Source organism: Gallinula chloropus, assembly GCF_964237585.1.
Source record: "Gallinula chloropus genome assembly, chromosome: 6".
Taxonomy (NCBI): Eukaryota; Metazoa; Chordata; class Aves; order Gruiformes; family Rallidae; genus Gallinula; species Gallinula chloropus.
The window spans coordinates 32,816,762-32,828,852 of record NC_140091.1 but is presented as its reverse complement, the minus strand read 5'-3'; the positions used below and the strand labels follow the sequence as shown (position 1 = coordinate 32,828,852).

General features: G+C 42.1%; 1 protein-coding gene across 1 annotated transcript in view; it reads left to right on the top strand.

Annotated features, from left to right (window-relative positions):
• Positions 1–359: 359 nt before the first annotated feature.
• SNX7 (sorting nexin 7) overlaps positions 360–12,091 on the top strand; it is a gene marked incomplete at its 5' end in the record, with an annotated part of 29,008 nt that continues 17,276 nt past the window's right edge. Inside the window, 5 exons of the mRNA XM_084266189.1 lie at positions 360–545; positions 6,593–6,775; positions 8,700–8,810; positions 9,258–9,422; positions 10,407–10,608. Coding sequence (XP_084122315.1) covers positions 360–545; positions 6,593–6,775; positions 8,700–8,810; positions 9,258–9,422; positions 10,407–10,608 — 847 coding nt within the window. The remainder of the gene's footprint in view (positions 546–6,592; positions 6,776–8,699; positions 8,811–9,257; positions 9,423–10,406; positions 10,609–12,091) is intronic.

The window sequence follows — 12,091 nt, the reverse complement described above, 5'->3', positions numbered from 1 at the left end:
GATGGCGACACGCGAAGGAGCCCGGCGTCCCTCGAAAACGCCCACGGGCGCAGTGAGAAGAAACCGCCTCCTCCCCTCCGCACGGCCAACCTCCGCAGACAGGCTGCGGCCTCGGCCGCGGTCCCACCGCCCTCCGAGGGGCAGGCCCATAAGCGGGGCCTGCCGGGAGGCGAGGCGCGGCACCGCACAGCCCAGCCGGGCCAGGCAGCCCTCCCACCCCCGTTTCCACTCCTGCGCACTGGGAGCGCCCCCCGGGCCGGGGGCGGGCCGCGGGCGGGGCCGGGGGCGCGGCGGGCGGCCAATTGCGGCCCCCCGGGGAGCGGCTCTGGTGGGGCTGTTGCCCGCGCTCGCAGGGTAGGATGGAGGCAGAGGGCCGGGTGTCGGCGTCGCCGCATCCCCCGCCTTCCTATGGCGGCGGGGGAGGAGCCCAGGACGACCCCGACCCCAGCGCGGGTGCCCCCAGCGCGGCCCGGGGACCGCTGCTCGCCGCCGCCGAGGTGCTGGCGTTGGACGATGAGGAGGAGGACCTGGAGGTGTTCAGCAAGGTACGGCAGCGCCCTCCCGGGGTCGGGCCGGGCCGCGCCGGAGGAGGGGGGGCCGCCGGCTGCTCCCTCGCTCGCCGGCACTTTGCCCTGTCGCGCACCGAGCGAGCCGGGGCAGCACCGGGGGACGGGACGGGACGGCCCCGCCCCGGGCGGCGGCAGCGATTGCGGCCTCTGCTTGGCTGCCCCGCTTTTAGCCCGGGCAGCCTCCGCTCCCTTGCCCGGACAATGCAGCGCCTGGGCAGGGCCGGGCGTCAGCCGGGGCCGCCGAGCTCAGCCCCGCGCAGCCCGCCACGCTCAGCGGAACCCCCGGTGACTTTCTGGGCATGAAAAGGGGGGTTGTGCAAGTCGTAACTGCTCTTACCTTAAATTGGTAAAGTACCCTGGACTCGCTGTAACCTTATCATCACGTTCGTGATGTACTGTAGGTGTATCTGTAGATGAAACAGACGGGCGTAGCTAGTACCCGCGGTTGTACTGAAATACAAACACACGCTCCCGAGTGCCGGTTTGAGTTCTCTTTTAAAGGTTAGGGGCAGTCTAGCAGCTTCACGTGGGGGGTTCAAGAAGGTGACATCTGTATTTTGGTGAAGGGAATCAAACAGATGTAACTGACGATACGTTGGGGTCCACGTTCTGGAAGCACACAGGCGTGGTTCGGAGGAGACTCACCTCCTGCCTTCTCAGCCACTAAAGCACAGAGTCTGTCATGGGTCTGTTTGCCTTACCAAGGCAGCATCAAATGTAAGGATGTGCAGGTAGGTAAGATGGAAAAATATACATAGTGAGCTAAGGGCCTGCTCACCTGAGACGCCTGAACTGCTGTGTGACAGGACGTGTGACACTGCAGAGGAACAGCAGGCATTTCAGGTTTGAAAATATGCCATCAGATGTATTTTCAGATGGACAGATTGCCACAGGAATTAAATCTGTGCTTTTTTGTATTTCTGTGAATGGGATACATGTTTTGGTATGCATGAATAACAATGTTGGAGTAAGAGCTTCAGTCTCCAGAGCTATGTATTTAAACTTTGACTGGAGTAAAAATCTTGATATTCATTCATGGATTTTAGGGCCAGAAGGGACTATTAGGTGATTTAATGGTGTGTAACATGCAAGAGGTCAGGCTAAATTTCCCCAAATTATCTGTGTTATTCTGAAGCATATCTAGGCTCTAGCTAAATCATAAAAATGCCAGTCTTGATTTGACATAAAGAGATGAATGGTTCACTGAACTTGCATCCAAAAGCAACAATAAATATAACTGTAGTTGTTTGTTTCTTACTTTGAATCCTTTTGCTTTTAGTAGGTAAGCGCAGGCAGTTCTGCAGGCAGGTAGGTGTCTGCCTATCAGTACAGCAGATCAGCAGTTACGATTCTTGCTTGTCAAGAGTGATGCTCCTTGGGAATAAGGAATAAAACCAAGTACTGTTGATACAAGTTACTGAGTTACTGCTGATACATGCTAAATATCTATAATTCATGCCAAATATTTCCTACTCATATCACATCTTAACTACTATTAACGTGTGCCACATGATAACGTATTCCTGCAAACAAGAACATTTGTCATACCATGAGAAAACGCTGCATGGGACACCTGCATCTAGTGGTTATATGTAGACCAGAAATGCACAGATCGCTGTCGGGTGCTCTGTGGGGGCTGATCATTCAAGCTGATGAAAATCCATGGGGTTGATTTGGGATTACACCTCATTTGTTCATGTTCCGTGTGCTCAAGGGAAACTGACAGGCTAAATGTAGCTTCGGACTTAACTTTGGTAAAACCAATTTTTCCATAATGTACTGTTCCAGGACCACCTTGTTTTAAATTGTATCTTAATGGGGTTTCTTGTGCCAGTGTCTTTAAGGTAGTGGTGTGGCATTTGCAGGCCAAGCAGGACAGCAGCAGCAGTGCAGTGTTGGGTGCCTGACGCTGACATCCACTTCATTTTTCTCAGTTTAGTCAATGAAATGTACCAGCTACCAAAATGCTGAAAAATGAGATTCTTTAAAATTGTCAACCTCAATACCCTAGGTTATTACTCAAGATGTAAACACAGGGCTTTTATTTTATGAAAATTCATAGACATTTAACCTGGTAGCGTCATAAACCATTGACCCAGCATCCTGTGACATATCTCACGTATTACAGACTAGCATCTTCTCCGGCAGCTCTGATAAACCATTTCATGGTGTGACGTGCATTTCACTTTAGCCTGGTTTCTGTTTCCATGGAAAAAGTTCTGAGGCCTTTTTAGCAGAGATAACAACTTCTGGGGGCCGAGTTATGAGTCACACAAATACAACGTTTCCAACCTGCTTTCTGCCACTAGTCTCCAGGTATTGAGTACCACCGGTACCACAGTGCTGGCTCAGGTAATCTCTGCCTGCCTTGCTAACTGACACGGTGACCTAGCATGGACAGAGCTGTCAGCACGTCGGTTAATACTTAAAGTCTTGATCAGCTCTTCTTTCAGGTTCTGTTCTACAGTGTCTGTCTCCATTTCGTAATTACAGAACACTTCATGGATTTCTGGAAAAGATGTACGTGCCACTTCAGAATCACATAGAGGCTAATTTTTCTTCCAAAACAAGTTGATTTCAGATTTCAGATTGATTTATAAGTGAAATTTTCAACCAAGGAACTATTCTATCTTCCCAAATTTCTTTGCTTTGAAGAATGCTCTACCAACTAAGCTACCATCTTATACGATGAACTTTGCGACCATGTCCTTTTATCTCCAGGCCTTCCTTGGATCTTAGAAGACTGCAATCACTGGATCCTTGCCAGGAGGGATGGATGGAGCCAATCCTGAGTCAAGGAACTATGCACTGGGGAGGAGTGGTGTTTAAGCAAACTCCATGTCTCCTACAGGGAGCTGCAAGCTCAGCTGTGTGCTCAGCCTGTTTTGAGGCTGCTTCTGCCGTATGAGCGTTCTCCTTCCCTTACTTATTTTGGAGTCTTACTGAACCACTGCAGCCAAATGTGAGAGTGAGAAGAGGGTAACTGCAAGTCTTAGAGTAAGGACAACAAGAACAGAGCTCTTGTGATGCTAGGAGTTCGTTGATTTTCTCTCTGCTTGGTCTCCTGGCCAGTAAATGAAAATGCATGAAACTATTTGCTGATCAGCACACAGAGCTCTGCCTACTGCTCTCAGTAGTGAATGGGCTTGGAAAGGAGAAGGGGTATGGCAGGTAGGTGAGGCTGTGTGAGATGTGGGAAAGGACATCATTCTCTGGGACAAGACCTTGTTTCTCTTTGAATGGATGAAGAAGAAAGAAGTTGTGGGGTTTGTTTTTAAGGAAGAATTTCCTGGTTTTCCTGTGTTACAGAACTCCTTTTGCCCTCATCTGTATGCTCACAAAAAACATAGTTTCAACCACAAAATTACAGCTGTATAGAAAGTGGTAATCTTTTTTATACCGTGTTTCTGTGATGACATCAGACATACCACACAAACTTCAAGGACTGCTGGAAGTGAAAGTGAAGTATCAAGAGGATAAAGAAAGAGAAACAGATGCTTGTTTAAAACACATGCATTCCTTCATGTGCAGATGAACACTGGAGCTGTATTGCAACAGAACTGAAGACCCGCTTATGCTATGGATTTTTATTGCCTGTGTTTTGTTTCACAAGCCACATATTCATAAGAGCTTCCATGGAAAAATATACTTCCAGAAACTTGCCTGCATAGAGAATTTTTAGTAGCAACCTAGAAGGAGGAACGAAACATTAAGGCATCAATGACCCATGGAAAATGAGAAAATATGAAACACATTTGCCTTGATCCAGTTAAGGCCTTGCAGAGTCATTATTCCTCGAGTTATATGGCTGTTCAAGTCCCTTACACGCTCACATGCATTTTTCTTTCATTGGAAATTTCCTGTTGTCTCAGCACTGTGAATTCCAGAGGCTGCTCTGAACTAGCAGTCCTCATTCTTCATGCAGAGCATGGCCAGCTAGCGCTAGCGAGCAGTGAAAACAGCTTCTCTTCCCTCCAGTGCTGCCTAGATACCAGCATAGAAATGGTGTGTAGGAACACACAGAGTAAAAATGAAATGATTTACAGGTGTACAAGTGAGAAGCTATATAATATTTAAAGCATTGCCCTTAGTTGTCTGTCCTGCTTTTGTCTCCGTGCTTAAAGAACTGTGCCTAACTCACGGGAGGACTGGTCTATCAGTTATGCTTTCTGTGTGTAAATCTCAGTGTAACTTTCTACTCCATATTTGTTGGAGTATGTTGATAAATCCAAAAGAGAGGGATGGCAATAGGCAATGAGGCTTAAGGCAGGAAATGAACGAGAGAGGAGCTTGTGTCCAGGGAAAGTTTCGATCCAGTTGTATTTGAAGGAAGAAAAGCATCTCTCACCAAGCTCAGCAGCACTATGGTGGTGTGCTCTTCACTCCCACGAGATCGGCCTTGGGAGGGGGCTGTGTCTGGTTTGTGTGGACTCCCACATTTCCAATCCTGGTATTTAAGTACTTTCTCTTTAGCAACATCTTGTTTCTCCTTGCTCAGTAGTTAGTAAGGGCAGACAAGGCAACTCCTTGCCACTTGGTAGTTGGTGTAGGCTAACTACACTTTTAGAAAACAGGTTAATTTTAAATCTCATTATAAAAACACTTCATTGCATTGGATATATTAGAAGAAGTGTATAAAATATTTGATACCTAAAACAGAGTGATTGAGAGAGTCAAAATATCCTTGGGCTTGTTTGGTGGCAAAAGGTCAACCAGCATGATGTCTGTGAATTGCTGCTGACCTGACACTGTTGACAGAATCTGATGCTGTTAATTGGAGTTGCAGACAAACAGCCCAGGGATATTTAGGTGGAACTTGTCCATTATAAGTGTCAAGTTTGGGGCTTGAGGTTTTCTTGCTGAGGATGAGGTGTGTAGGGGTCTCAGCTTCCCTCAGTGGGAGCATGGGGATTCACTGACTGTGGAGCTGTGGCCGTCAGAAGAGGACAGGAGGACAGGAAGCCAGAGGAAGACAAGGTGGGTCCTTTAGGGAGAACTGAAACAGTTTCTTGTTGATCAGGTTGAAGACATCTAAGGTCATTGCAGGGGTGTTAGACTAGATGACCTTTGAAGGTCCCTTCCAACCCAAGCCATTCTGTGATTCTCTGGTGTTTTTTTTACAATTTATTCATTTATTATGCTCGTTTGTTGTGTTAGTGAATTTATTGTCTGAGTCACTGTACCCTTCAAGATTTTAGATTAGTGGATCTCATCTGGACTTTCATCTAAGAAAGAAAATGAGATTTTTTATTTTTTGCCTGTTCCTAATTTCCACTCAGTTTTGAGCTTCTGAGTGTTCACCATGGAACACGCTGAGCAGAAGCTGCGGCTATGGGGACATATTATTAGAGACCTGTGGTGGAAGTGGTTGATGCTATCCAAAAGTGGTTTTCCACTTCAGCAAAACAGTGGTTTGTCTTTTTAGAAATTAGGAAAAAAATCTGAGGTGCATCCTTACTTACACTTTTTCTTATTAAAAATATTTAAATTTATGTATCTGTAAAAGTTTTCCATTTCAAACTTTATTTTAAAGTGTATGCACGCTGAAATACCCAATTCCAATAAAAATTCTCATTTGGGTTTTGTCTTGTTTTCTTTTAAAATCATCCCTTTTTTATCCACCCTGTCCAGGTTATTAGAGATAATTCAAATTTTGTAAGTCCTCAGTAACTGGCTTCTAATAATTAGAATAAAGCTGGTAAGTATCCTACCCAATTACTGGGTGCTTGGATTTGTAACTAATTTTAGCATTCATAGGCAAATTCTCTTGCTCTCTATGCATAGCACCCTGGTCAAATGGGGGCATTTTTCTCTTTCATCAGTTTTAGAATAAATCTCATTTCTTACTGAAACAAACACAGAAAAGGATTATAGATTTGCCATGTACTATGTAATTCTTTCATCTGCCATATGTTTTATCTGTTTCACCTGACTATTTAAAAGCTTGCCATTTTAGCACCTGAGATAGGTCTGTTTGCCTATAAAGATGTGTTGATATGGATGTTCTCATGTCGTGTCTGTAGGATACATCACTGGCTGAGGTAAACTCATTCAGCCCTTCAGTGCCAATATCCCCCGCATCGATGATAAACCAGTATAAATTTGAAGATGAACCAGAACTAAGAGATCTCTTCATTACAGTCGACGATCCCGAAAGCCACATTACAGCCATTGAAACATTTATTACGTACAGAGTAGTCACCAAGGTAAGCACCAAGTCTCACACGGCGGCAGTGGCGCACCCTGGTAACAGCAGTCGCAGCGTCAGTCGCGTATCATGCGCTGGGGTAGGACGACATGTAAATTGTCCTCTGGTTTGGCTGAGTTATTGACCACTAGAACTGTGTGAAACTGTGCAGTAGATTCTGAAAAAAGGATGTCAGTGGAAGTGTACACGAGTGCGTGCTTGGGTTTGGTATGCTGAGAAAATGGCTAATGATTTCTCAGCAGCCAAATCAGTTATAGGAGAATAACATTTGCTAGTGAGTATGAAACAGTGCAAAGACTGTTTCAGGTCAAAGGCACTGAATTAGACTAAGTACTTATGACTTTTGGATCACTTGCTGGCTGACAGTCATTTGTCCTGCATAAAGTCTTCCGATTCCATTCTCTTGTCACTACAGTGTCTGCTATCCCCTGGACATTTGTTCCCTGTTTACAGGTGCTTATGATTTCTGAGGCGACTGCCACACTTCTCCAATGAAAAAGTCGTATTAGGAAACAACTACGTGTATTTTTAGCTGTCCTGGATACAAATTATTGAGTGGAAACAAGGGAGAAAGCCAGCCTTGTGAGACTAGACAGCTCCTCTGGGATTACCAGCAAATATTCTGCAGGCTGCATTTTGAGAATCGCACTGTTAATTTATTTTACTTTGAGTTCTTTTTAAAAGATTCATTTAAAACCAAATTTTCAAATGGGAATTATTCATCCTTAAATAAGAGGAGATATCAATTCTTCATAAAATATTTAAAGACTAGGAAGAGAGTTATCTTCGTTAGGTTGCTAGCAATAATTTTCACTTTATGCATGTTTTTGTAGACAAGAACATTTTTTCTTCAGGCAAGTATGGAAGGGCTGAAGGTGGATTGCTTTGGTTTTGTTATCTATTCTATCCTTTCTTATCATATTTAATTTGAAGTGCTGGTTGTTGATGATAAAGTAATAGCATTCCTCCCACATACCTTGAAAAAAATTTATTCAGCCCTCAAAAATGTTTAGATTACAAAAGCCTGTTTTGAGGTTTTTAGAATTCACTTGCATCGCATTATAAATGGCTGTGCAACAATGAATGCTAAACAGCACGCATTACTTTAATGAAAACACGGTCTCTTTGTGGCCTGATTCTAGAAGATAGAGCAGTGATAAAATAAATCTCATGGTCTGACAATTTTGCAACACTGTAATAAGCATTTTTCCTAGGCATTAAAGGTTTGCTGGCAAGTTCTAACAAAGGGCTACAAAACTGGAATTGATGATGGAACGCAGAATCCATTAAGCAGAGCAGAAGTGTTATTGCTATGATATGCTGAAGTTTTCATGTTTTCAATGGGGGGATGGTTGACTAGTGTCAGCAGGTCCCAAGGACCCGTGTCAGCTATTTGGGGTTTTTTTTCAGAATGCTGAAAAATGGACTTTCCTCACTAGTAGATTACTAATCACTTTAAAAGAAATGCCCTAAAAGTAATGGACATAATTGTGATTGCGTAAACAAAAATGCCACACTAAAATAATTATTGAAGCCTTTTGGAAACAGTGTGGTAGGGTAGTTCTTATCAGTCACTCTGCGTGAAGTTTAATGCTGGCATTTTATTTTATTTTATTTTATTTTATTTTATTTTATTTTATTTTATTTTATTTTATTTTATTTTATTTTATTTTATTTTATTTTATTTTATTTTATTTTATTTTTTACAATAGAACTTTGATCTCTTGCTAAAACGGAATGTGTTTTATCTCCTTGAGTAGTCAGTCACTGCACTTTAAAAAACAGCAAGCAAATGACATTGGCAAAACACAATATGCATGCATTCTGTTCAAGTAGTCAGTTTTCTCCAAAATCTGAACCTCTTTTGTTGCCTTTTCCTGGTATTCTAAGATGGGCCTGTTTTTTCTGCCTCTGTTTTTCAGACATCACGTTGTGAATTTGATTCCAGCGAGTATGAAGTTCGAAGACGGTATCAGGATTTCCTTTGGTTGAAGAGCAAACTTGAAGAAGCACATCCAACACTGATTATTCCTGTTCGTTTGCTAAAACTTAAGTTTTTATTTATTTATAAGATATCTCCAGTTTTATATACACAGATGTTTGAGGTCTTTCTATTTATATGATCACTTCAGTTTTATATACAGAGATGTTTGAGGTCTTTCTTCAATTTCTGAAGCCTCAGAAGCATTAAACCAACCTATTTTCATTTGCTTTATATTTATGTGATAATTAAAAATCCCACAAAGGTATTTCTTATATTTGTAATTGTGCCATTTGCAGTAATTTATGTCCTTATTAGTTGTACTTGTCCTTCTGCATTGGGTGCTACAAGGACCATGGTGTACCGCTGTTGAATATAACTTTGTAATGGTTTTTTGTATGGTGACTTTTATACCTGTGGGTTTTAGTAAGCAGAAGAGCTAGTGTCACACCCTAACATTATGCAAATTACACAATATATTTCTTCTTTTTTTCCTTAGCCATTGCCTGAAAAATTCATAATGAAAGGAATGGTGGAGCGGTTTAGTGACGAATTCATTGAGACTCGGAGAAAAGCCTTACATAAGTTTTTGAACCGTATCGCCGATCATCCGACTTTAACTTTTAATGAAGACTTCAAAATTTTTCTTACTGCACAGGCCTGGGTAAAATGACTTTATTTTTATTTACAGCTACAGGAAACCACACCTTGCGCTAGTAGAGTCTATCAGTCGTCTCCCTAGCTCAGTGTTCAATAGTGTCCTCCCACGGCTTGTTACAGACGTGTCAGAAGGCGGCAGGGAATATATGGAATATTCATCCTCTGAGATAACCTTTTCTTCTGTGCTTTTGGTAATCATGCATGTGGCCATAAATACTGCTCTACTTTCTGAAGGAGATTTTGTTGCTGCATTTTGGATTTTTGTGGCAGATTCACATCCTTTCAGCTCTGCATGTTTTTTGGTGTACAAATACGCTTCCAAGATTATATGAAAAGTAGTATTTTAAATGAATTCTTTTTTTTTTGGCATGGCACAGTCTTTTTCATCTGCTTTTTTTTTTAGAGCTACACTAGTCTCATTAAAGAAAAATACAGCCTTTGAATTTCCTGTGGTATTTTTGCAAGATGTGTCCAGTTGAAAATTGGAGTTTTGTATTCAGAAAAGTCTGCCTCTGAACTTCAGTAAAGGTTATTCTAGCAACATGTAAAGAGGGTTACAAAAACAATAGATGGATTACTTCTTACAGTGGGGACATTGTTTGCTTTTCTCAATGACTTATTTCTGCAATCATTACCTCTGTGTTCCTGTTCAAAAGGCTAAATTGCAGACTAGGGAACTCACCCTACAGGATGAAAGGGTAAAGGTTCTCTGCCATCTTTAATCATTCTTTGTGAGAGTGTGATACACAGCATGCTTGTGTTTGCCCAGAAAGGCTTAGCTAATACAAGCACGTGACTGGACCCATTCTGACACTGGTCTAAGAATTTTAAAGTAGTATTTATACACTAAAAAGATGCTCAGAGGCTTATGTATGTGGTTTTGTTTAAAAAGGAAGTAGAAAGGAAAAAAAAAAGCTTTCCAGATTGCATTATTTTCAGGGAATTTACAAAAGCACTTGGAAGTAAACATGGCTTGTTGTGTCTTTAGGAACTCTCCTCACACAAGAAGCAGGGTCCCGGCTTGCTGAGCAGGATGGGACAGACCGTCCGAGCTGTAGCCTCCTCAGTAAGAGGAGGAGTGAAAAATCGTCCTGAAATGTTTACAGAAATGAACGGTTACATGGAAACCTTCAGTCAGAAAATAAATGTCCTAGACAAAATAGCTCATAGAATTTACAAGGAAGAAAAGGGTAAGTAGAAATTTTCCACTTTATTCATTTAAGAAATTAATCTATTGGAAAAGTAAATTAGTTTTCATTGTGCTGGACAAAATACTCTGTCCAGCAAGCAGTGGAAAAGGAAGACTTGTGTTTATACTCTGATTTTTATAATGGTCCTTGTTTAGGCAGACCTTCAAGTTAGTCTGAATAACTTGTTAATAGGATGAGCTTTAACATGTCACTGAACTACCTGATAAGGAACTTAGAAGAAAACATATGACTATCTTTTTACTTGTGCTTTTTGGAAACCTGCATGACCTTTTGGTTTGTACTTTTGGTGGAATGTGAATAGTCAGAGTTTGCTGTGCTATCCTGTACAGGCATAATGCTGGCTAGATTACAGAGCTCTCAACATCTCTGTTTGTTTGTTTGCTTCATTCTGCACCTTTCTTCTTTGTTGACCAAATAGATCTATTTTTAATAGCTTTACTGTTTGCCATAATTTCTGTCATGGCAACTGTGTCTGTTAGAGTTTTCTTAAGAGGATGACTTAATCTCAGTTTTTTCCTTAGTGACAGCAGTTTGCACACCTACTTGCAGTGCTAAACTACTGACTTTCTGAGATTCACCCTGGTCTCAGACTAGGTCTGTTCAGCAGAATTTCCACTGGTCAACACTTGAGGGATTTTGTTGTCTATATAATATAATTTGAAGAGCTGCACTGTTTTCTTTAATAACTAAGCCCTTGTTCTTCATTGTGCAGCACCAGAACTCAGTGTCCCCTCACTAAGTTGGAGGGGGTCTTCTGAAAGGAAAATGCATGTTGGTGAAAACAGTTCATTTTAATACCATTCATTTCAGTGGAAATAGCTGGCTGTGGTCTGTAGGTTCAAGGCATCAGTGCCAAAATATTTCTTGGAAAACCTTATGATTTTTGACATGGTCCCAAATGCTGTAAGTTATATTTTCTTTCTAGATTTTCCAAATAGCACTTGGCAGAACACTTGTATGCAGGGCTGCACTGTCCTGAATATGAACTGCTGATAGCCGTGATTCAGAGAACATTCCTGCTGCAGTAACTTCACATGGGATTCTTAATTACATCTTCCATGGAGGTTTTTTATTGCCCAAAGTAAAAAAAAACCATAAAGTAAATGTTCCACTTTTCATGCCACATGTCTGCTTTGCATCTTTTCTTGGATATTTCTTCATTATAAATTCAGTTGTGATGGGACTGTGTTTTCAGTACATGACCAGTGTGTTCACAGTACCCTCCTGTGAACATGCAGCTTCCAGACCATATCCAGCCTTGGCCAAGTTCACCCCTCCCAAACCACACAGTGAAGTCTGGGCTTTCTTTCTGCTTTCAGATTATCACTTGGCCTAGAGACCTAAGAGAAATAATATGTAGGATATCTTTCTATTCAGATTAATAAAAACTACTGAAGGAGACAGTGCCTGCAGAACTGGAGTGAACTTCAGTGTCTTCTGAAGCTTTTGGGACATACCAAGG